Source organism: Anopheles funestus, chromosome X (genome assembly GCF_943734845.2).
Source record: "Anopheles funestus chromosome X, idAnoFuneDA-416_04, whole genome shotgun sequence".
In the NCBI taxonomy this organism is placed as follows: domain Eukaryota; kingdom Metazoa; phylum Arthropoda; class Insecta; order Diptera; family Culicidae; genus Anopheles; species Anopheles funestus.
The window spans coordinates 10,928,338-10,949,449 of record NC_064597.1 but is presented as its reverse complement, the minus strand read 5'-3'; the positions used below and the strand labels follow the sequence as shown (position 1 = coordinate 10,949,449).

At 45.9% G+C, this 21,112-nt stretch overlaps 4 protein-coding genes across 8 annotated transcripts; 1 reads left to right on the top strand and 3 right to left on the bottom strand.

Moving 5' to 3' along the window:
• Positions 1–151: 151 nt before the first annotated feature.
• On the bottom strand, positions 152–2,391 carry LOC125771192 (riboflavin transporter 2). Its single transcript, XM_049441586.1, has 2 exons — positions 753–2,391; positions 152–690 (listed from the first exon to the last, which is right to left on the bottom strand). Exons 1-2 carry the CDS (start codon positions 1,881–1,883, stop codon positions 496–498), a joined length of 1,326 nt encoding a protein of 441 aa, XP_049297543.1. The 5' UTR covers positions 1,884–2,391; the 3' UTR covers positions 152–495.
• Positions 2,392–6,773: 4,382 nt separating this feature from the next.
• LOC125767887 (bifunctional phosphoribosylaminoimidazole carboxylase/phosphoribosylaminoimidazole succinocarboxamide synthetase) lies at positions 6,774–8,592 on the bottom strand. Its single transcript, XM_049434849.1, has 3 exons — positions 8,368–8,592; positions 7,780–8,241; positions 6,774–7,690 (listed from the first exon to the last, which is right to left on the bottom strand). Exons 1-3 carry the CDS (start codon positions 8,384–8,386, stop codon positions 6,888–6,890), a joined length of 1,284 nt encoding a protein of 427 aa, XP_049290806.1. The 5' UTR covers positions 8,387–8,592; the 3' UTR covers positions 6,774–6,887.
• A 2,825-nt stretch (positions 8,593–11,417) lies between these two features.
• LOC125767864 (amidophosphoribosyltransferase-like) lies at positions 11,418–15,381 on the top strand. Of its 5 annotated transcripts, none has more exons than XM_049434837.1 (4): positions 11,418–11,578; positions 13,294–14,163; positions 14,229–14,584; positions 14,756–15,381. In XM_049434837.1, exons 2-4 carry the CDS (start codon positions 13,320–13,322, stop codon positions 15,248–15,250), a joined length of 1,695 nt encoding a protein of 564 aa, XP_049290794.1. In that variant the 5' UTR covers positions 11,418–11,578; positions 13,294–13,319; the 3' UTR covers positions 15,251–15,381. The 5 variants fall into 5 exon arrangements, with proteins under 5 accessions (XP_049290794.1, XP_049290756.1, XP_049290766.1 ...); XM_049434799.1 differs by lacking the exon at positions 11,418–11,578 and adding an exon at positions 11,630–12,022; XM_049434809.1 differs by lacking the exon at positions 11,418–11,578 and adding an exon at positions 12,037–12,271.
• Positions 15,382–15,820: 439 nt separating this feature from the next.
• LOC125767798 (splicing factor 3B subunit 1-like) lies at positions 15,821–20,923 on the bottom strand. The gene is made up of 6 exons (XM_049434711.1): positions 20,735–20,923; positions 20,073–20,347; positions 19,880–20,003; positions 19,715–19,794; positions 19,456–19,638; positions 15,821–19,376 (listed from the first exon to the last, which is right to left on the bottom strand). Exons 1-6 carry the CDS (start codon positions 20,760–20,762, stop codon positions 16,104–16,106), a joined length of 3,963 nt encoding a protein of 1,320 aa, XP_049290668.1. The 5' UTR covers positions 20,763–20,923; the 3' UTR covers positions 15,821–16,103.
• Positions 20,924–21,112: the final 189 nt, after the last annotated feature.

Sequence of the window (21,112 nt, the reverse complement as noted above, 5' to 3'; positions counted from 1 at the left end):
GAAACGTTGAATTTGATCATATCAGTACTAAAAATCAATCTTGTACTAAAAATGCCTAAAAACAGCTAATTACTTAATTATACTGCCCTACTGTTGTACATTCGCGCGAGCAAACAATTTCTTAAAAAAATACAAAATAGAAACAAAAATGTAGTTGTTAAGTGTCACAGTTTTAAAACTTTTATTTTATTGCTCTTTCTTTGTTAAATATCACGAAAATTATAGTACACCTACCATTCTTCTGACATTACTAAGTTCTGACATTACTTTAGAACGATGCCCTTAGAAATTTTTTAGATGGCGAGCCGCTTTGAGTGGAATAGCCACATCTGAGAGTCAATCTCGGGATCTCTCGAGAGGGCCTAGGGCCGTAGTTTGGAGATCCCTGCTTTAAAACAATCAGTAATGATTATTCGTAGACATACAAATAACTGTTTGGCTTTCTTTTTGTTTCGTTCTGTGCCATCGTTAAATGCTATAAAATAATATCAGTCCTTAACATGGATAGTATTGCTCGAAGGTATCTGTAAAATTGACCAACGTAAATGACAGTATCGACCCGACCAAGGAACCGAGCTGGGATGCTACTCCGACCCAGACCAGTGTTTGTCCACCTTCGCAGCGTAGTAGCGTTGTGATGGCTAGTCTGATGTAGCTTACCAAACCAACCAGTAATATCCAGCAGGCAACCTGCAAGAAGATCGCGAAATGTGATTGACATGGTATTGGAACTTCGCCTACGGTACACTTACCACCAATATGTCTCCTAGCACGTGGTGCATTAGTGGTGGATCTGGACTAGTGATGGCGGTAGTTAGTGCGTATGCTGCGAATGGTACAAACACTACCGACAGCGCAACTATCGAACGTATGGAGTTTCTCTGGACGAAGAATGCTAGAAAACAGGCGGCAGGATTTGCCATACTGCTAAGCGTGACCGTCAGATGGTAGGCTACGTTACCGTACGGTAAGCAGGAGTATGACTGTATGCTAGGGAAGAAACCATTACCAAACAGGCACATGATGCTTATCAGCACCATCAGCAGTAGATAGTTGGTACGGTTTAGTGTACCTTCCGTCGGTGAAGATGTCTTCTCCGACTGTGATCTACATTCTTCGTCAGTTGGTTTGCTCGGTTCATACGCATAGTTGTTACCGTTCCCGATCGATACTGCTGCATACTCTCGGCGACAAACGGTCAGTCGGTCGAGGAGTACAAACGCCACCATACTGATCGCCAGTATCACAGACGACACGATAAAGTACGGACGTGTGCCGAACCGTGGCGGTGGTGTATAGCTCTCGTACTGAGGTGGCTTTGCCGGGTCAGTCCCGTTCACCAGCACACACTCACCATTTCCACCGACGCCCTGTATCAGCGCTACTATGCTCGGCATAAACCCGCTGAAACCTTCCCCAATCAGGTAGGTGATGAGATAGATACCCTTGAATCGTCCCATGTACGGCATGAACAGTACCGAGCTGGTACATCCCACCAGGGACAGACCGAACACGGTGATGAAGAGTGGCACCGACCGTTCCGCACCGAACACGTGCACCGTTTGATCGTACACGAATGCGGTTGCCATTGCTGCGCAGGATCCAAGCACTAGCAGCGTTATGATGAGGTAAGAGTCACGGAAGGACTTGATGCGCAATGCCGCTGTATAGAGGATCGGTCCAATATTACCGAGCTGAATGATGACTACCAGGTAGGAGGGCAAATTCCATCCCTCCGGTGCACTGCCGACGAGCAGCGGTAACTGTACGTATACGGAGTTAATCCCGAGCCAGGATCCAATCCCAAACAGGATGGCAAGCAGATCCACAATCAGCTTACGTTCGCTGTTGATACCACACAGCATGTACAACTTCCTCCTCATGGTTTTGCCTTCTTTGTCCGGTTGTCTGTGTACGCTCTACAGCTTTTGCAGGAAAATTTCTTTGTTTCAGTTTCGCGTATCCGTTCACTGAACTTGAGTGCGACGTAAACAAAACCAAACCATCCACAAACACCTGCGAGGGTTTCTTGGTAGTGTTGCTAGGTTTTAAAATCTAACGACTCTCCGCCATCTACGTTGCGTGTAAAACTACGTCTACTTAGTACATTCGGAAATTCAAAAATCAGGATCAATCGACTGCTCAGCTGCACAGGAACAGATCGCCGTTTTGGGACGCACTCTGTTGCAGGTCTATATCCGCACCGCAGCAGTACCGACAGATGACTGACTAATTGCTCGATCAATGGCGATTCTTATCGCCGGTCCGTACGGACGCGCGAGACTGTATTTTTTTTATAGCTTAAATTGTTGCACGCCACTAGACTCGCACGGTCTCGCACACGTACAGCGTCGCTGGGAAAGCCTCTGTTTGCTAGCTACCCCATGCTGCGAAGGATGCTACTGATTTGCCTGGTATGCGCGTTAAACGGTTTTGCCAATCACGATTGCTTTCGCTTTGTATGTTTAATGTTCCATGCTATTTGAGCTGCCGAAATCTCAAAGTTCAAGAGTGTTCTTGAATCTCGCCGAAGAATAATTGTTATCAAACAAATTAAGAGGAGGCTCAAGGTAACGGAGCCATGTGCCTCCACATGTGCTACGTAGTGCTGTTTTATTCTAATTATTGTCGGCATTGAATTATTGCACCACAGCCTGGCTCTTTTCCGTTGCTTTTAATGCACACAAACACCCCGAACACCCGGTGTATCTTATCAAGCGAACGTATATACCGCAGATAAACACCGTAACTGCCATTCAATGTCAATTAATTCTCGCCACAATGTAGCGAACTATTGTACTGTGGTCATTATGGGAACGACTGACGATGCTTGGGAAATGTGGGTAGCTTTCGATCACGGTAGCATACAGTGACAGTGCCTGTGTCCAGACGCGAGAGATATCGAAGACATCCAGAGCATTGGTTTCTGGCTCATAGACTCTCAATATTCATCTGCAACTCTGCAGTGAGAGTTGATAGTTCTAGTGAGCATCATTAAAATTTTAAAGGATTTCCCAGCAAAGTCTCGCAAATCTTCCCCAACGAGGGTGTTGTCGCATCTGGAATACCAAGATGTAGAGTGAGACGTATAACAGCCAGTTGCCTTGGTTGGCAATAAGGTAAATATGGGTAAATATAAAACAAACACAACTTAGGGCCACGTTTTGACACGCAGTACAATTCACTTGCCTCGTTTGCGTGCAGACTTAATGGCCTTCGTTTGGCGTGCTTGTAGTTTGTGTCGTACAGCAATCAAGAATCTGATATTTCACGCCTGATTAGGTACAGTGTAACATAAACCGTAGACTTCGCGACGAATTGTAAACTCTTGTAACGGTGTAAGCTCGTTATTTTTCGCACTACAACTGTACGCCCCAAGGAGCTTTTCTCGCAAGTTAATTATAGACAGGAAAAGATTATTAAACTATTAGTGTTACTTGTGAGGCAAAAAAGGTTCAGCACACTTTACGCTCACTGTCACGTTCTGGATGCTTTATTTTGCGCCGTAAGTATGCATCTAATGACACCGCGCGCGCTTGCGAGAAAAAAGCTCATCAATCATTTAGCTTTCGCACCGTTTAACAGTGAGTACTGTTGGAATTGAGACATATTATTAAAGTGTAATAAATTTTTATACTTTTCTGAGGTCAACAAGATCAAATGTTTCCATTCCAAGACATCTTGAGGTTTTAGTCCACGGTCAACACTTTTCAAAACAGAAAGGATAAGTTTCTTGGGAGTTGAGGATTAGTTGCGAGTGAATAATTGAGGATCCAATCATCTTTGAGAATTCATTAATATTTGGGGAGTCGTTGCACGATTTGAATGACTCTTTACTAAAGATTCATATGAATAACTCTTGTCAAAAGATTCAAAATGCTCAACGCCACTCTCAACAGTATGTGTACATTGTTTTGCCTAGCTTTAGGCGCACAGCAATTTCTTTCCAATTGCTAGGAAATACCTAGAGACAACGGAAATTCTTTCATCTGGCAAGTTATTTATTTTCTTGATCTAAAATCTTACTTCTTTCACAAAAATACGTTCCTTACGGTCAGGAGTAGTGTTGGGTCAAGAGCGATAGAGGTACCTCAAACGCTCCGCTCATCGTATTGAGCGCGCTCCCGCACAGCCCGAGCGAAAAAGAGGTAGCTCCGTACGGAGCGCTACACACAGGAGCGATTGTGCAATGCGGTCCCATTTGAAAATTTCATAAGGCTATAGCCTTACCTTTTTTAGAGCAATGTAGCAAAATTTATAAATGTGATATATTTTAATGCGAATTTGTTGCAATAAGTTTCTTTTCACTTAAATAGTCCTTTAAATTGAAAAAAGAATAAAAAATCAGAAAAAAATTTAAAAAAAATTTTCCACTCGAAAATTTCATAAGGCTTACCCCTTACGATTTTTTTGGGAAATTTTGCAAAAAAAAATTAAATTGTTTTATTTTAATGCCAATGGGTTGCAATGAGTTTCTTTTCACTCTAATAATGCTTGAAATAAAAAAAAGAGTGAAAAAAAATAAAAAAAATCGAAAAATTTAAAAAAAATGAAAATTTTCCTCATTTTTGCACCAAATTTTGCCTATAACTCGTTCGGTATCCAACGGATCGCCAATCTTTAATTTGTGGTCGATAGATGGCACCAATGGCTACATTTTCTTCTTGGACGGCCATACCGTCAGATGTCTGTGCCAGAAGTTATTCAGGGAACCAAGTTCCTTACCCTGTTTTTGAACAATTTATTAAAATTGAAAAATGTGATATATTTTAATGGGAATTTGTTGCAATATGTTTCTTTTCACTCAAATAATGCTTTAAACTAAAAAAAGAATAAAAAATCGAAAAAAAAAATTCAAAAAAATTTCAACTCGAAAATTTCATAAGGCTTACCCCTTACGTTTTTTTTGAGAAATTTTGCAAAAAAAATAAAATTGTTTTATTTTAATCCCAATCGGTTGCAATAAGTTTCTTTTCACTCAAATAGTGTTTTAAAATGAAAAAAGAATAAAAAAATAGAAAAATATAACAATTATAAAAATTTGAAAATTTCATAAGGCTCATTTTTGCACCAAGTTTTGCATATAACTCGGTCGGTATCCAACGGATCGCCAATCTTTAACCTGTGGTCGATAGATGGCACCCATGACTACATTTTCTTCTTGGACGGCCATGCCCTCAGATGTCTGTGCCAGAAGTTATTCGAGGAACCAAGTTCCATACTCTGTTTGAGAAAATGTAAAATTTTCCTCATTTTTGAGCAATGTAGCAAAAATTTTAAATGTGATATATTTTGATGGGAATTTGTTGCAATAAGTTTCTTTTCACTTAAATAGTGCTTCAAATTAAAAAAAGAATAAAAAATCAGAAAAAAAATTCAAAAAAATTTTCCACTCGAAAATTTCATAAGGCTTACCCCTTACGATTTTTTTGGGAAATTTTGCAAAAAAAATTAAATTGTTTTATTTTAATGCCAATGGGTTGCAATGAGTTTCTTTTCACTCTAATAATGCTTGAAATAAAAAAAAGAGTGAAAAATAATAAAAATAATCAAAAAATTCAAAAAAAATGAAAATTTTCTTCATTTTTGCACCAAGTTTTGCCTATAACTCGGTCGATATCCATCGAATCGCCAATCTTTAACCTGTGGTCGATAGATGGCACCCATGGCTACATTTTCTTCTTGGACGGCCATGCCCTCAGATGCCTGTGCCAGAAGTTATTCGAGGAACCAAGTTCCATACCCTGTTCGAGAAAATGTAAAATTTTCCTCATTTTTGCATCAAGTTTTGCCTATAACTCGGCCGGTATCCAACGGATCGCCAATATTTAACTCGTGGTCGATAGATGGCAACAATGGCTACATTTTCTTCTTGGACGGCCATGCAATCAGATGTCTGTGCCAGGAGTTATTCGAGGAACCAAGTTCCATACCCTGTTTGAGAAAATGTAAATTTTTCCTCATTTTTGAGCAATGTAGCAAAATTTATAAATGTGATATATTTGAATGCTAATTTGTTGCAATAAGTTTCTTTTCGCTCAAATAATGCTTTAAATTAAAAAAAGAATAAAAAATTGGAAAAAAATTTAAAAAAAAATTTAAACTCGAAAATTTCATAGGCTTGCCATTTTTTTGAGAAATTTTGCATAAATATTTAAATTGATTTATTTTAATGCCAATTGGTTCAAATAAGTTTCTTTTCACTCAAATAATGCTTTAAATAAAAAAAAGGAATAAAAAATCAGAAAAAAATAAAAAAAATTGTAAAAAGTTGAAAATTTCCTAAGGCTATAGCTAGTGGGTCAAGAGCGAAAGAGGTATTTCTATCGCTCCGCTCATCTTACTGTGCGCGCTCCTTGCGGTACGAAACTTCACTCCTGGGAGCGCATCGCACAATCGCTCCTGTGTGCAGCGCTCCGTGTGGAGCTACCGCAAGCGCACCGCACACTTTAGAGAGGGAGAGCGGTGCGCTACGCTCTTGCAAAAGAGCTACTTGACCCAACACTAGTCAGGAGTAATGACGTTAATCTCATTCAATTTGTTTTCCCTCCAGCTGTCTCGCCGGTTAAGGCTACGAACTGGATTGTATTCTAAAGATACTCGTTACGTTCGTTGTCCTTGAGCTAAATAGTTCTATCTTCTGGCGGTTTCCAATAGATTGGAAAACTGTTTCATTATTAGGGGCAACGTTAGAGGTTACCTGCTTTTAAACGCAGCTGGTTGTTAGAAATGGATTCGTGTTTTAGCGACGATGACAAAAATAAAATGCGGAGTTTTATTATAAACATTAAACGATATTTATTCTAGAGTAGAGTTGGTGCACGGTACACATAAAGCAATAATAGTGGAGAAGCTCGGAAAGAGCTTTAATTTTTGGGTAGGGTGGTTTAGTTCTGACGCACGCCTCGCATCTTTTTGTCGGCCATAATCAGGTTGGAGTAGTTGTCCAGCTGCTTCACACGCAGCTTGCTCCAGATCATAAAGTTCTTCATGCCGATAATTTGAGCAGCATGCAGAGCGGCCGCCTCCGGATAGAGCACCGTCACACATCCCAACCCGGACGGTAGGTTCAGGCTAGACCACACATCCTGATTGACGTTTTCCGGCTTCACCGGCGGACAGTTGATGACCGGATAGTTGGTGTTGCCGCTCAGCACCGGACCGAGCCCGTTCGAACGGCCAGCGACGGTAATGAATACCAGCTCGCTCAGCACACTCTCGTACTCGCTCACCATATGGAGCGTCGTTTGCGTACCCTTGTGGGCGGACGTTACCCGCAGCTCCGTGTTGAGCCCAAGTGCGTTGCACTGTTTCGCAATCTTTTCGCAGTGCTCCTTATCGGAGGCGCTTCCCATCAAGATAACGACCAGATGGTTGTTGGCCGCAACCATCGCATCCAGCTGATCGCTCACCCAGGTGAAGTTGCGCTTTACCGTGTCCAGATCGGCAGCGGTCACATTAGCCAGATTGCGGTACACCTGCTTATCCACCATCAGGCGCTTGTCACCGGACGGCCAAAGGCGCCACGAGTCCGAATCGATCACATCCGCTACCAGCAGCTGACCGTCAGCATCCACACCGAACTCGATCTTCATATCGATCAACGCACAGTCACGGGTGGCCCAGGCACGTTCCAGCACCTCAAACACCATGGCAGTAGTTTGACGCATAATGTCCACCTCATCCTGACCTGTGTAAATAACCGGCAAAGCATTTGTATCAACATCACTTGGTCTCATCACAATAAGAGAGAAAGAGAGAGAGAGAATAACTCCTTACCGATCGTCACACCGTTCACCTTGAAAGCGGCACACACAATCTGCTCTTCGCTCCACTGAGGATCATCATTCGCATCGTCCTTGAAGAATGTTTCGACCTTGGCCGGTGCGAAGCGGAAACCCTCCTTCACCCCAGGGTTACGCTTCAGATAGGAACCGGTCGCTAGACGGCGCGTTACCCACTCGATCGGTACCATATCGCATTTCCGTGCCAGGAACGCATTGTCCGAAATCATCCGTACGAAGGCAGTCTTCAAACCGGCCTGGTTCAGCAGTGTAAACACCTTCGCGTTCGTTTGATTGGAGATTTTCGCCTTACCCTCAAGGTCATGCGCCCGGACACCGTTGTGTGCCGTGATGCGATCCTTGTTCAGCAGGATTGAAAAGCCCGGCATATTTGGCACATCGTACACCTGCTTCGTTTTGCCCTCGATCAGCAACTTACCGGTCTTAATGCCGCCAACTAATGCACGCGCGTGTGTGTGCGTGTGATAATATGGCAAAAGCGAAACAGACCGAAAGCACAATGGATTAATATACGAAACAAATAAATAAATAAAAAAAACGCGGTAATATCACTTTAACTTACCTTCCGTAACGGTTGCCATGTTGGTGGAGGAGGTTGAAGAAGGGTTTGCTTAAATGTGGCTGAGATTCTAAACGACGGCCTTGAGCTGCAAAGTGAACTTGCCTCAACCACGATCAGTCACCAAATATAGGGAGCGTACAACGATTCACCACACTAAATACTGACGTCGTCCGACACCGGGAGCCGCACATTCTAAACGCACCTTCACAAACACATTTGCACCGATGCCCAAGTGTTCGTCATACCGCATGCTGGAATCTCCCTGTTATCAACCAGTTTGGACTTTTTTTTTTTGCTCAACCCTACCGTGTAGTGGTAATGGCGGGTCATCTCTTGAGATTAAGCCACAAACAATATGTTAGCGTGATGCTCCGCATACCACACTAGTGTTGGTGTGAGGGTTTATTAGCGCGGAAATCGCATCGCTTCTTGTCAGCATGGGTTCCGCATCCCTTGCCGGCATACGTCAAGATGAGCTGATGATGGTTGAATTGCTGGGCGACCCGGCAACGTCCATATCGCTGTCTCTGCTGTCGACGCTTCCCATCCTTTACATGATTATATCAAAACAATTTAACACGCCGGGGTCAACTACGCGAGGGTTTTGCATTTGGGAACAACAACTTGTTTTGTATACTGTCCCGGTATGTAATCTCCAACTCCGACGTATACTGAAATACGGTTCAATTAGCGGTACGGTACGTTGCCATGGCTGCCGAGCACCAGGAAGGGTAGCGTTGGGTAGAAATTCGTGTTTCGAGAAAGTGTAGCAATCGCGGCTAATCTCGTTGCCAAACTGCTCACACGTTGTCGTGGCGCAAATACCCTTACAGAGCACATGTGCATTGCACGCGACCTGGTCGCCTTTTATTTTCTTTTGTAACAGTAGAACGGTTTTAAGAGATTACCTCAATGTTCTGGAATCGTCGAGATTATTTTGGTCAATTAAAGTGAATAGAGTCTATTCTAGGTTCTAATCTCTTTGGATCTTATTGCCATGCATGAGGTACACGATCTGTTGTAACTTACCATCTCCTCAGCTTAACCCTACTCGCTTGAATCATCTCGAACATATGCGGGCTCAATAATCTTTACATTAATCACGTACTCAAATAATTCTTCATAATCCTTAAATTCATACCATTTTCCTGAAGAATGTGGTGAGCATCATCTCTTCATGGACCAAAAACCCATGTTGTCAGTGGCGTATGTCTGTACTGAAAGTACAAAGTACCCTTGATATTTTTTAGGTCACCCTAATAGCCTTTATTATCCCATTTCTCACGGTTCCTATCACTTTTTTAGTTCCTACAGCTTTAATACGCGTTCCACGATTTTAGGTCATCTAAACGTTTCTTAATGTTTTTGTTTTCCTCCGAGCAAATCGAACAAGCTTCAGAGATTATTCAGATCAACAATATTTACGTGTTGATTTACCATCCTCCATTTTCATCCCTAGTTACGCACTGCACCCCAGTGCGTAGCCTTGAAACTGTAAAACCCCCATCTAGTGGGCTGAATGATTGAGCCCGATCGGCAAACAAACAGTATTGTTGTGATCGACGGTTAAATAAAGCGATGCGGTAAGTTCGGTCGCCTGATAACGCATCGAAAGTGAAAATAATAATACGTTTCTGTATTGTCTTTGTTGGGGAACTTGAACGTGTTGAGGTTGGTTTGTGTGGAAAGGGATATTCAACATGAATCAACATTTTGGAAAATGTTTACCAATCTTTTAGAAGCTGTTTGTTTGTTTTCCTCCCTTGTTTGTTGGTCAAGCAACGAGTATTTGCGTTTAATTTCAGTTCAGTACCAACATAAATAGGATATGACGCTGTTCTTAACAGTTGTTTGCTAACAAATGCCAGCTTGGAATGTTGGGCTCTATTGTTCTACTGTTTTTACATTTATGGACATCCTCCAGATTGGGTTCTGACTCAGACCACGCATTTGAAGTAGTTCTAAAGTAGCGAATATTCTTCAATATGAAGCCAAAGTCAACTAAACGTCTTATGTCCTTGAAATAAATTGCTATGTAAGTAAAGATTTAAGTAGGTCAATCTGCAATAAAAAATACTGAATTTTAGAGGTGACCCAGCGCTTAAGATAGTAGCGCCCTGAGTGTCTATACCTCAGGACTTGGCATGGAATCCCATCAGGACCGAATCCCCGTACGCAGGACTGACCTCTTAACGCAAGATCTCTTGAGGCAAAAGCATTGAGATGCAAATCACTAAGAATAGTGTCCTCATAGATATCAAACGACATCTCCACCTTTATCCTGAAGTTTTTTTCTTGTTACATTTCGAATTTCTAATTGAATCTTGGTCCTATTTTTGATTCTCAACTTGGAGTTCCAGTAATTTGTGTGTCATTTTCTAATCTTCATTCTTTTGATCCTGTAACTATCATGTTTTCTATCTTCTTACTTTAAGAAGAAAAAAAAGATCACAACAATCGACGTTACTAGGGTACTGGGTGACCCACGAAGAATCAGAATTATGCGTGTGTAGTTAAACTCCATCATAACTGGCTGGATTTTGGTTGAATTTGATGAATGGATCCGATCGAGCATTTGTATGTTTGTGTATGGGTGTATGCATGTATCTATCAAAAAAAAGCCATCTCTTGATTTATTCTCCCAAGCAAAGCGATCAATCCGCGCTTAAAGTAGAGCATAGCAGACGTTGGTACCAAGAGCGTGCCAGGTTCCGGCACCACTACCAAACGCACCGCGATAAGATGCTGGAATCACACGTGAAGCTAACCCGTTGTTGCGCACACACGCATGTGTTGGTGTGTCCGCAATGGATCTTGCGAACGCGCGCTATCCTACACGCGGTGCGTTTGACGTTTTGCGCCTGGTGGAGTCTGTGACGGCATGCAAGGAATCTGCTGACCGCGCGCTAAATGGAAGACCCCGCCGGCCTGCTACGGAATGGGGAAGCGAGAAACGAGCACGACTCGTCGTCGTCCCCCCCCCCCCCCCCCCCCGCCCAACTCGGATGGCAGAAGGAGAAAGCATAGCCTGAACGTGTGAGCAGTACGGAGCGATACGAAGGCACACAAACAACGAAGCAATTCTCCGCTCCGTCCAAGCGGGCGATCTATCAACATCCTAAACAGTAAAACCCTCCCGAGGGCCCGCGTGCAAGCGCCGGTGCGCCTTCGCAAACCCCCCCGGGGTCCCGGGTCCCGGGTCCCACCGCTCGTAAGTATTAAATGTGACTATGGGAACGTTCATAAATCAGTTACTATTCACGGTTGATCATTGCGGACGGCTACGTGAGAGCAGTACGAACGCACATCTTGCCGCATCCTCACGGCATTATCGGAAGCCACGATCTTCACAATCGCTTTTTCACTATTTTTGCTCCTTCCCCAACTACCGCTGCCGCTGTACCGCTTGTCAGGTTACTTGCCAAATCCCTCCTCCGCCGTCCAGTTTAGGGCTCTGCCGTGTTGCGGTTCGTAACCGTGCCCGGTACTGTACGATCGACAGTGTCTACCGTTACACGTTCAGCCTCGTTACACGGCGTTACACGAGCAATAAAGTGGCCACACCGAACAAAAAAAACTGCAATCAATAAAACCAAAAACCCCCGCAAGGGAACGACGACACACGATTCCTGCCAGCTGCCCGCATAACGTACAGGTGAGTGTGAGAGAGTGTAACTACTGCAGAAGAGATCTTCACTTCAGCAAGCCGGCCTTGAGTTGATATCCACCGTTGTTTTTGTTGGCGTACGATCGTCGCATCCTGTGTCTCGCTCGAGTCAGTGTGATGCAAATAGCGGTCTTTCGTACACCGAGCGACAACACACTGTTGAACGCCGAATTGCCTTGGGAGCAGCGCACGTGAACCATTTGTTAGGTTTAGTTCTGTGGTGCAGATCAGGTGCAGGTATGGTAGAAGTTAGGTTAGCTTTAGGCTGTTAATTGGAAGCGTGTCGAGTGTAAGGTACTTGGCCGAAAGCTTAGCAAGGTTTGAGGAGATGCGTATAAAAGATAGCGAAAGGTATGATGCCCGTTACGGGATATAATTTCAGGCTTAATACCCAAACCAGGAGTTGATGTACTTGAAGCTGAATCAAATTAACCTCAACTTCAAAGTGTTTAATATCTTCTAGAAAAAGGATTTTTTTGTTTGCAATCAAAACATAAACAACCTGAAACCAAGATCCGTATTCTAATCAGCATTCTGGATGATGATCGTAAAAGCTTCTTCTTTTTTTTGCACTAAAAAAACATTGGGGAAAAAAACTTTCCATCAACCACATGAAAAAAAAAGGCATCCATACACAGGCATCAGGGAACAGGCAGTGCTGTTTGGGAATGTTTTGTGTTTATAAAGTTTTGCTTCACTTTTCTCTCACTCCCTCGTTTATAACCCGGCACCCGCACCCGACGTCAGAGCGAATCGGGTCCGATCCAGTACCGATAGGATCGGTCAACGCCGCACGTTCGTTGCGCAGCGCTGATAACGCCTGAAATCATCGAACGTAAGAAAGCTGGTGGAAAAACGTGTAACACAGCGCGTATAACGGCTCGGGGCATGGTGATAGTGACGATCCTTGGTTGGGAATGATCCACTTCGAGTAGGTCACCCCGTAACGGTGGGAGGGGAGGGGGGTGGGAGGGGTAGGGGGGAGGCAAAACAATAACAAAAAACAGCCAGCAGTGTGGTCTATGGGCCTGGGCCCACGGAAACAGTGCCTGTTGACGCGATTCTTTGTCCTTCTTGTTTTGTTATGTCGTCCTTTGGAATGGAGTAAACGTGTTTGTTGCGGGATAAAGAACCAGAGAAAGTGATTTAATGGCGATAGCAATCGGGTTGATAACTTTCATTACAAGAATCTGCGTGTCCGGAGTTGTTTTCCTTTTTTTCGTTTTGCTCAACTTTTTTCTTTTACTGTTGTGTTTTAGCACTTGCGCGCAAGATTAACAGCGAAATGGAACACACGTCACAGCAGTACCCGGAAATGGAACAGGTCCTCGAGCCGGTAACCTCCAGCAGTAGTAGCAGCAGCAGCAGCTGCAGCAATAGTTCGCCACTAGCAAACGAAATGGAGAATCTTGCAATCCTTCCCCACCGGCCAACGGCATCAATGAGCTTGGGCAAGAAGCGTGCCGGACGGGGCGCTGTCTCGAGCGGGCTCACCCACGAGTGCGGTGTGTTCGGTGCGATTGCGACGGGCGAATGGCCGACGCAGATTGACGTGGCGCAGGTCATCTGTCTCGGGCTGGTGGCGCTACAGCACCGCGGCCAGGAGTCGGCCGGTATCGTGACGAGCGAGGGTCACTGTGCGAAAAACTTTAACGTGCACAAGGGCATGGGTATGATCAACAATATCTTCACCGATGACTCGATGAAGAAGCTGAAGGGTAATCTCGGTATCGGGCACACGCGCTATTCGACGTCGGCCGCATCGGAGGAGGTTAACTGTCAGCCGTTCGTGGTGCATACGGCGCACGGTGCGCTGGCCGTGGCACACAACGGTGAGCTGGTGAACTGTGAGAGCCTGCGGAAGGATGTGCTGTCGCGTGGCGTTGGACTGTCGACGCACAGTGACTCGGAGCTGATCACCCAGGCGCTCTGTTTGAACCCGCCCGAAGGGGAGGTGGATGGACCGGACTGGCCGGCACGCATCAAGCATCTGATGCAGCTTGCACCACTGTCTTACTCGCTCGTAATCATGCTCAAGGATAAAATTTACGGTGTGCGCGACCCGTACGGCAATCGACCGTTGTGCATTGGCAAGATTGTACCGCTTACGATTGGCGCGTATCGTCACGGTAGGTTGTGGTCGACTGTCAAGCCCGCAAACGAAATATTTTATTAATTTTTTTTTTGGTTCTAGAAAAAGTCGACAAACTTCCCGCCGAAGGGTGGGTGATATCGAGCGAAAGCTGCGGCTTCCTTTCGATCGGTGCTCGGTACGTGCGGGAGGTACAGCCCGGTGAGATTGTGGAGTTGACGCGTGACGGTATCAAAACGATCGATATTATCGATTGTCCGGAGAATCGGCGCCATGCGTTCTGTATCTTCGAGTACGTGTACTTTGCCCGTTCGGATTCCATTTTTGAGGGTCAGATGGTGTACTCGGTGCGTTTGCAGTGTGGCCGGCAGCTGGCACGTGAAGCCGGTGTCGATGCGGACATTGTCAGTTCCGTGCCGGAGTCGGGTACGGCAGCAGCTCACGGTTTTGCACGAGAGGTAACGCGATGATCTAGACTAGGCGTCTCCAAACTTTTTAGATGGAGGACTCCACTCAAAGGAGCTGAGGCGCTATCTCGGAATTTCTCGGGAGAGTTTGGAGATCCCTGATCCAGACTATGCACTCCAGACTAATCCACTATTTCTTCCCTGTTTTTTTTATCTCCAAAGGCTAATCTCAACTTTGCGGAGGTGTTGTGCAAAAATCGGTACGTTGGCCGTACGTTTATTCAACCCTCGACACGGCTCCGGCAGCTCGGTGTGGCGAAAAAGTTTGGCGCCCTGTCAGAGAACGTGGCGGGCAAACGGTTGGTCCTGATCGATGATTCGATCGTGCGTGGTAATACGATCGGGCCGATCATCAAGCTGCTGCGCGATGCGGGTGCGCTTGAGGTGCACATCCGGATAGCTAGCCCGCCCCTGCTCTATCCGTGCTACATGGGCATCAACATACCGACGCGCGAGGAACTGATCGCGAACAAGCTGAACGCGGAGGAGCTGGCGAAGTATGTCGGTGCGGACAGCTTAGCGTACCTGAGCGTGGAGGGTTTAATCAAGGCGGTACAGCTAAACATGGCGGTGAAGAAACCGGAACAGGTCGGTCACTGTACCGCCTGTCTGACCGGCGACTACCCGGGCGGGCTACCGGATGAGCTGGAGTGGTAGAGCTAAACAGATTCAGAGCACACTGCTATTGGTTTTGTGTGCGTGGTTTTTTTTTTGCATTTACAATGTAAGAACACATAGTGACGTAATGTAATCGTACGATCTGAATAAATAATGAGACTTTAGTGTAATGAGTCGCAAGCAAAACTGAGGAACTGAGAAACTTCATTATGTGTGGAAAGGTAAAAAGGATATGCAAAGTTGCTGATAAATTCATCTACGGCAAATAGTTTAATATTTCTACTTCATGATTACAGCGCCCTCTGGTGAGATGCACAATCGCTCGGGGTTGTTGTCCATAGACAGTAGTTCCTTTCGACCAATCCTTTCGTAAAACTAAACGCGGCCTAATTCTTCGGTTGTTTCACACGATGTATCTAAACCTAAAAATGTAAAGTTCACTAAACCGCGGTATGAAATAAAATTTTTAGAATTTGCATGATTATAAGTACATTAATGAAACATACTTTTTACGCTTACTCCTAACCCTTTGAACTTTTTCAAATAAAGCACAATTTGATGGGCCAATGATTGAATGTTTGGAACGAATGCACGATCTAAAGGTCATAAATACAGATAAAAGAATAACATTTACATAGTAATCAATGTCCTGTGGCCTAAGCGGCTACTGTGAAATGATTTGGTTTGAAAAATAATTGTAATTCTGTACACTTAGTTCGCTTACGTGATGTGATATCCAATGACAATTAATTCTATCTTCCAGGGTTTTTCTATTCTGTTTTGGCTAGCCGCACATACAAATCAAATGCGCAGAGCGGGAAAAAGTGTGCGGCTAGCCAAAACTGAATAGAAAAACCCTACATGCTAGCTGAACTAATGCAAATTCCCCTACTTATAGATTGTACTCTAGCTCATATCGAACGTACTGATTTTTGGGATCGTTCATGATGCGTGGAGAGCCCGCGATGAGCGCATCCTGGGCGCCGATGTATAGCGAGTTGTAAATTTTCCAGTACACATCGCGCACCTTCCGGGCCGGATGGAACAATCCCTGCAGCGTGTACTGCAGTATCTTGATCGGACCGAGCGCTACCCGCAGACCCTCGACCGCATCCATGAACGCCTGCACGAGATGGGGCGATGTTTCGAATATGTTCGGCCACACGTAGTTCAGCAGATGGATGAGCGCATCCTCACAACCGAACCCATAAACACCGAGCGCCATGTGCTTGATCGCGGCACAGGCCGTCTGACGGTGGACTAGATCGCGATCCATCAGTGCGTCCTCCAGCAGCGGACAGACGGCGTAGATGTAATCCTTGCCCATCTCACCGATGTACTCGAACAGGAAGGACAGCGACTTGAGCACACCGTTCTGTACGTTCAGCTCCGGCACACGGTACTCGTTCATGAGGGCGGGCAGCACGGTGAATGGGCGACACGTTTCCGCCACGATGGCAATAGCAACGGTCGTGCAGACTCGGTTCTGACGCTCCTGCACCTTCAGATTGTTGAGCAGCGTCGCCAGCACATCGTGTGGACCGATTGCTTTTGCAATGTAACCGAACGTGTTCACCGTAGCACGACGGATCGCTTTCTTGTGTGCCTTTAGCAACTCCAGCAGCTCGAAGCAGATGCGCATCCACTCGCGAGCGGACACGTACTCCGGTCCACGATCCGCAATGCGTCCCACCAGATCGATGCAGTTCTCCTGCACCTTCTCATGTCGGTTCTTCAGGATGGGAGTCAGCCGAGGCAACAGATCCTTGATCGGCGGTGTCATCTTCGTCATACCGATCACGTTCACGATCGCCTTCAAAGCGCCCAATATCGATCCGAGCACCTCCGGATATTCCTCGCCGAGGTACTCGTACAGTACGACCCCGAGATGACCCATCAACTTCTCCTCCTGACACGTTTTCATCACCACAGCAATACGCGAGATCAGATCGGCTGCTTGTTGGCGAACCTTGGCCGATTTGTTGTTGAGTCGCCAGAGGATAGTACCGCAGATTTGTGGGAGATACGGCTTGACGCGCTTACGCAGTTGGTTTACAATCGTTCCGAACCCATTCAACATCACCACATCTTCGGTCGTTTGCTCCTGGAACGCGTAAAGTATGCCATCGATCAGCTGCTCCTCCAAACGCGAATCAATATCGGCAGCACCGAGGTTCGCCATAATCTTTTCGATCGTTTCCATCACCATCTTGCGGTACTGCTCGTTCTCGTCCTTCAGATCATCCACCACACGATTGATGATCTCGGATGCACCGACTTTATTCGCAATTTCGACCGTCGTGTCGACCAATTGCCGATAGTTGCGTCGGTCCAGTGCCATACGATGGTTCCAGAAGTGTTTAAAGAAATGCGGCAAGATCTCCTCCTTGATGTACTGTGCCTCGACACCGTCCGTTGCGCAGCACTGCTTCACCACCTTCAGCACAATCTTCTTCATCTCCTCGTCCGGTGACTGGAACTCGCGGATCAGAATCAACATCACCTCACGCGTGTAGTAGTTCGCGTATTCTGCATCCATCAGCGGAATAAGATATCCAATAGCCTTCAGGAAGGCTGCCAAACCCTTGCCACGATGCGTCCTGATGCCCTTCCACAGCGGCTTCAGTACCGAATCAAACGATTCAATGCCGTACGGTGTTGCTGCCTCGGCCAATGCGGCCAACGCCAGTGCCGTAATAGTGCGCACCTTTTGCTGTTCGTCCACCAAACCATGCTCGATGATTTCGACCAGCGACTTCAGATGGGGCAAGATAGCACAGCCCATCAGAATAGCTATCTGCTGCACGATTTTGATGCCGGTGTGACGCGCCTGCCACGATTTTTTGCTTTTGCAGACCGCCTTCAAGAACGGCAACAACGACGGAATGCCCAGTGCAGAAGCAACGACCGCAAATGCACGGGCCGTCGTATTACGCACGTACTCATCGATGTTGTCGATGTCGGGACGCATCGTCGAGATCATAGTGGCAAGTCCGGCCGCTTTTGCTAGGTTAGAAATGATTTCACGACCTTCCACGCGCGCGTAGTAATCCTCGTCGATCAGCAGTGGTTCGATCACAACCAGAATCTTGTGCACGTACGGTCGGACCAAATCGTCCAGTTTGTACAGAATACGATCGATAACCTTCACCAGCAGATGTCGCTCCTGGTCCTCGAGTGTGGGGCTCATCAGCAGCGGAAGGATCTGGTTAAACAGGGGTCCCGCACCGAATTCGCGCGATTTGTCCGTAATCTGTCGGAGCGCTGCTTTGCGCATCGGAGGCGTACCGTTCTTGATCTTCAACAAGAGCTTCATGATTTTGCGCTCCTTCTGCTCCTCCGGACTGAGCGAGTCTTCGTCCACCTCGACCAGCAGCTTATCGAAGTACTGCGCGTCCTCCGGCTTCATGAAGGGCAGATTTCCTTTTGGCTGGTTGTCCACGAACTTGGCCGATTTGTCCTCCGTTTGGATGAAAAAGGCGGCCGGTGTGCCGGCAATCGGAGTCGGTGTGGCAGTTAGCTTACGCGCCGGCGTTCGAATGGGAATGTAACCGGCCGGTGGGGGTAATATTTTGTATCCGGGCGGGAACATCACATCCAGCTCCTCGTCTGTAAACGGTCGGTTACGTTCGTCGATTTCCTTCTCCCAACGGTACGCTTGCAGTTGCTCCGGAGTCATGGAAGCAAGATGGCCCGGTGTTGGTGTTGCCATCGCCATTGCCTTGTGACCGACAGGCGTAGTTCCTCCTGGCGTGAGTAAGGGCGTTGCATGGCCTGGTGTCGTCGTACCGTGCGGCGTCGGTGTCATAGCAATCGATGGTGTCATGGCCGACGGGGTCGCATTGGACGGTGTTTCGTCCCAACGGGAACGGCGCTTCGAGGCGGGAGTGGTGGCATCGAGGAGCACCCCGTCGCTGGACACACGATCGGCACGGGGTGTTTCCGCCCACGAGTGTCCGGGTGTTTCACGTTCGGTTTTCGGCGTTTCATCCCATCGATTACGACGGGTTGACTTTTCTGCGGGCGTTTCCCGGCCTGGTGTGGTGGCTGCACCGGATATGTGAGCCGGTGTTGCATCCCAGATGCGCACGTTTGGAGTTGCACCGGGTGTTTCACTGCCTTTGTGTCCCGGTGTTTCGTCCCAGCGATGATCGGCAGGTGTTTTCTATAAAAATAATTAAAACAAGATGAAAGATGGACAATTTTGGCTACAAAATGCAGCTCATAGCGGATCGCTCACTTACCTCAGCGTCCCACGTTGGAGTTGCTGGAACTGCGAGCTTTTTTGGTGCTACAAATTGCACATCGACTGCTTGATCCCACCTGCCACGCTTTTTCGCTTCAATCGGTGCCGGTTTCACCGCCTGTTCTGTCATATTAATTTTCAAAGATCCATTTTTCGCCTTTTCTTGGATTTTTTTGCGAAGCTGCACAAAGAAGAGAGAGAGATCGGAACCATTAGTCACTTAGGTTATACAAGGATATCGAAAATTTACAACTTACCTCCGCTTCTTCGCCTTTCAACATTTGCTCACGCATAATTTCCATATAAGAACGCGATCCGACATCTGGCGTTTTACCCCCTGGAAGTAGTTATTATGCGAAATACACATTGAAATTATCGATAGTGAACCTAGCTTAAACTTATACCATCGCCCATATACATACCATCTGCGAACGGGTCTACTCGTTCTGGTGAAATGACTAATCTTCTCCGTTTTTGGCGATATTCATCCTCTTTTTCTGCAACCGTTGGTTTACGGCGTTCTGCAAATGGATCATAATCCTCGCCCTGTAAGCAAACGTTCGAAAGATTCGTTAATACCAACAAACTGTGTAAGACCTGTAACAGCCATCTTACCTGTCCCATCTCGTCCAGCAGCGCTGTTGGTGCCGTGTAGCCCATCGGACGATTGTTACGTCCGATGGGCATGCCTTCGTCCTCCTCATCGTCAATGTCATCATTTGGAGCGATCGATGTAACATATCCGTCGTATTTACTGCCCGTATCATCACCATCATAAAGCTCGCTATCGAAGTATCCTCTGTCGGCCAAACCTACCCCTTTATCCTTTACCGCTTCGGCGTTCAGCTCTTTCTTTTTTGCCTGCAAATCTCTGATATGAGACTCGATATCTACAACGGAACAAAATAATAGATATTTAGCTTATCAGTTTCATTACACCGTTTCAGGCAGGTAAAGTTACAGTCCGGCAGCAGTTTCTTCAACATCCCTTAGATCCGCATCAAATCAAAACAAATAAACAAACAAATAAGGACGCCCAATGTTGGTAGGTCTACACACTGTCCACGTTCAGTAAAGTATTAATGGGAAGGGAAGAACCATTAAGCTGTATCTAGCAGCCCATGCAATATGTGAAATTCATAAATTGGACATGCCTACTGTATTTTGTTCTATGATTTTTATATTGCAATATGCCGCAATATGCGTGTTCCGGAACGATGACGAAGAAAGTGCACAAGGTGGCAGGACGCATCGGCACTAAAACGGGCGTAGCTTACCTTCGTGAGTTCTTGGATTGTTTTCCATTTTATTTTAAATATAACACTTTTAACTTATCAAACTATAAAACATGAAATATAAAATAAGTAATCACAAAAAACCTCGGAATTGTGTTCCAAGCTGTGTAGGGCTGCACGGTGATACACAGTCTGACAGTACACCTTTTACTCGTTGACAATGAGGCGAGCGGTAGCAATCAAATCAATTGCTAAAATCGGATGGATGGACACAAATATTTCGGTAGCAACGCTGCCATACTGTTTAAAATGTTAAAATGGAAACTATTATATATTCTCATTTTTACAATTGTTGGCCATTGAATGTGTTTCTGTAGAAACAAATTACCAAATGTGAAAACTAACCCAACTTTTGCTTCC

Bases quoted from the DNA above. Each gene is read 5' to 3' on its own strand.
- LOC125771192 (XM_049441586.1), bottom strand. From the start codon at position 1,883: ATGAGGAGGAAGTTGTACATGCTGTGTGGTATCAACAGCGAACGTAAG. The intron at 691-752 runs GTAAGTGTACCG...ATCTTCTTGCAG, and splicing joins TGCTAGGAGACATATTGGTG to GTTGCCTGCTGGATATTACT.
- LOC125767887 (XM_049434849.1), bottom strand. The intron at 7,691-7,779 runs GTAAGGAGTTAT...TTATTTACACAG, and splicing joins GGTGAACGGTGTGACGATCG to GTCAGGATGAGGTGGACATT.
- LOC125767864 (XM_049434837.1), top strand. From the start codon at position 13,320: ATGGAACACACGTCACAGCAGTACCCGGAAATGGAACAGGTCCTCGAG. The intron at 14,164-14,228 runs GTAGGTTGTGGT...TTTTGGTTCTAG, and splicing joins GATTGGCGCGTATCGTCACG to AAAAAGTCGACAAACTTCCC. The intron at 14,585-14,755 runs GTAACGCGATGA...TTATCTCCAAAG, and splicing joins CTCACGGTTTTGCACGAGAG to GCTAATCTCAACTTTGCGGA.
- LOC125767798 (XM_049434711.1), bottom strand. From the start codon at position 20,762: ATGGAAAACAATCCAAGAACTCACGAAG. The intron at 20,348-20,734 runs GTAAGCTACGCC...GTTCCGTTGTAG, and splicing joins CAATCCAAGAACTCACGAAG to ATATCGAGTCTCATATCAGA. The intron at 19,377-19,455 runs GTAAGTGAGCGA...TTATTTTTATAG, and splicing joins CTCCAACGTGGGACGCTGAG to AAAACACCTGCCGATCATCG.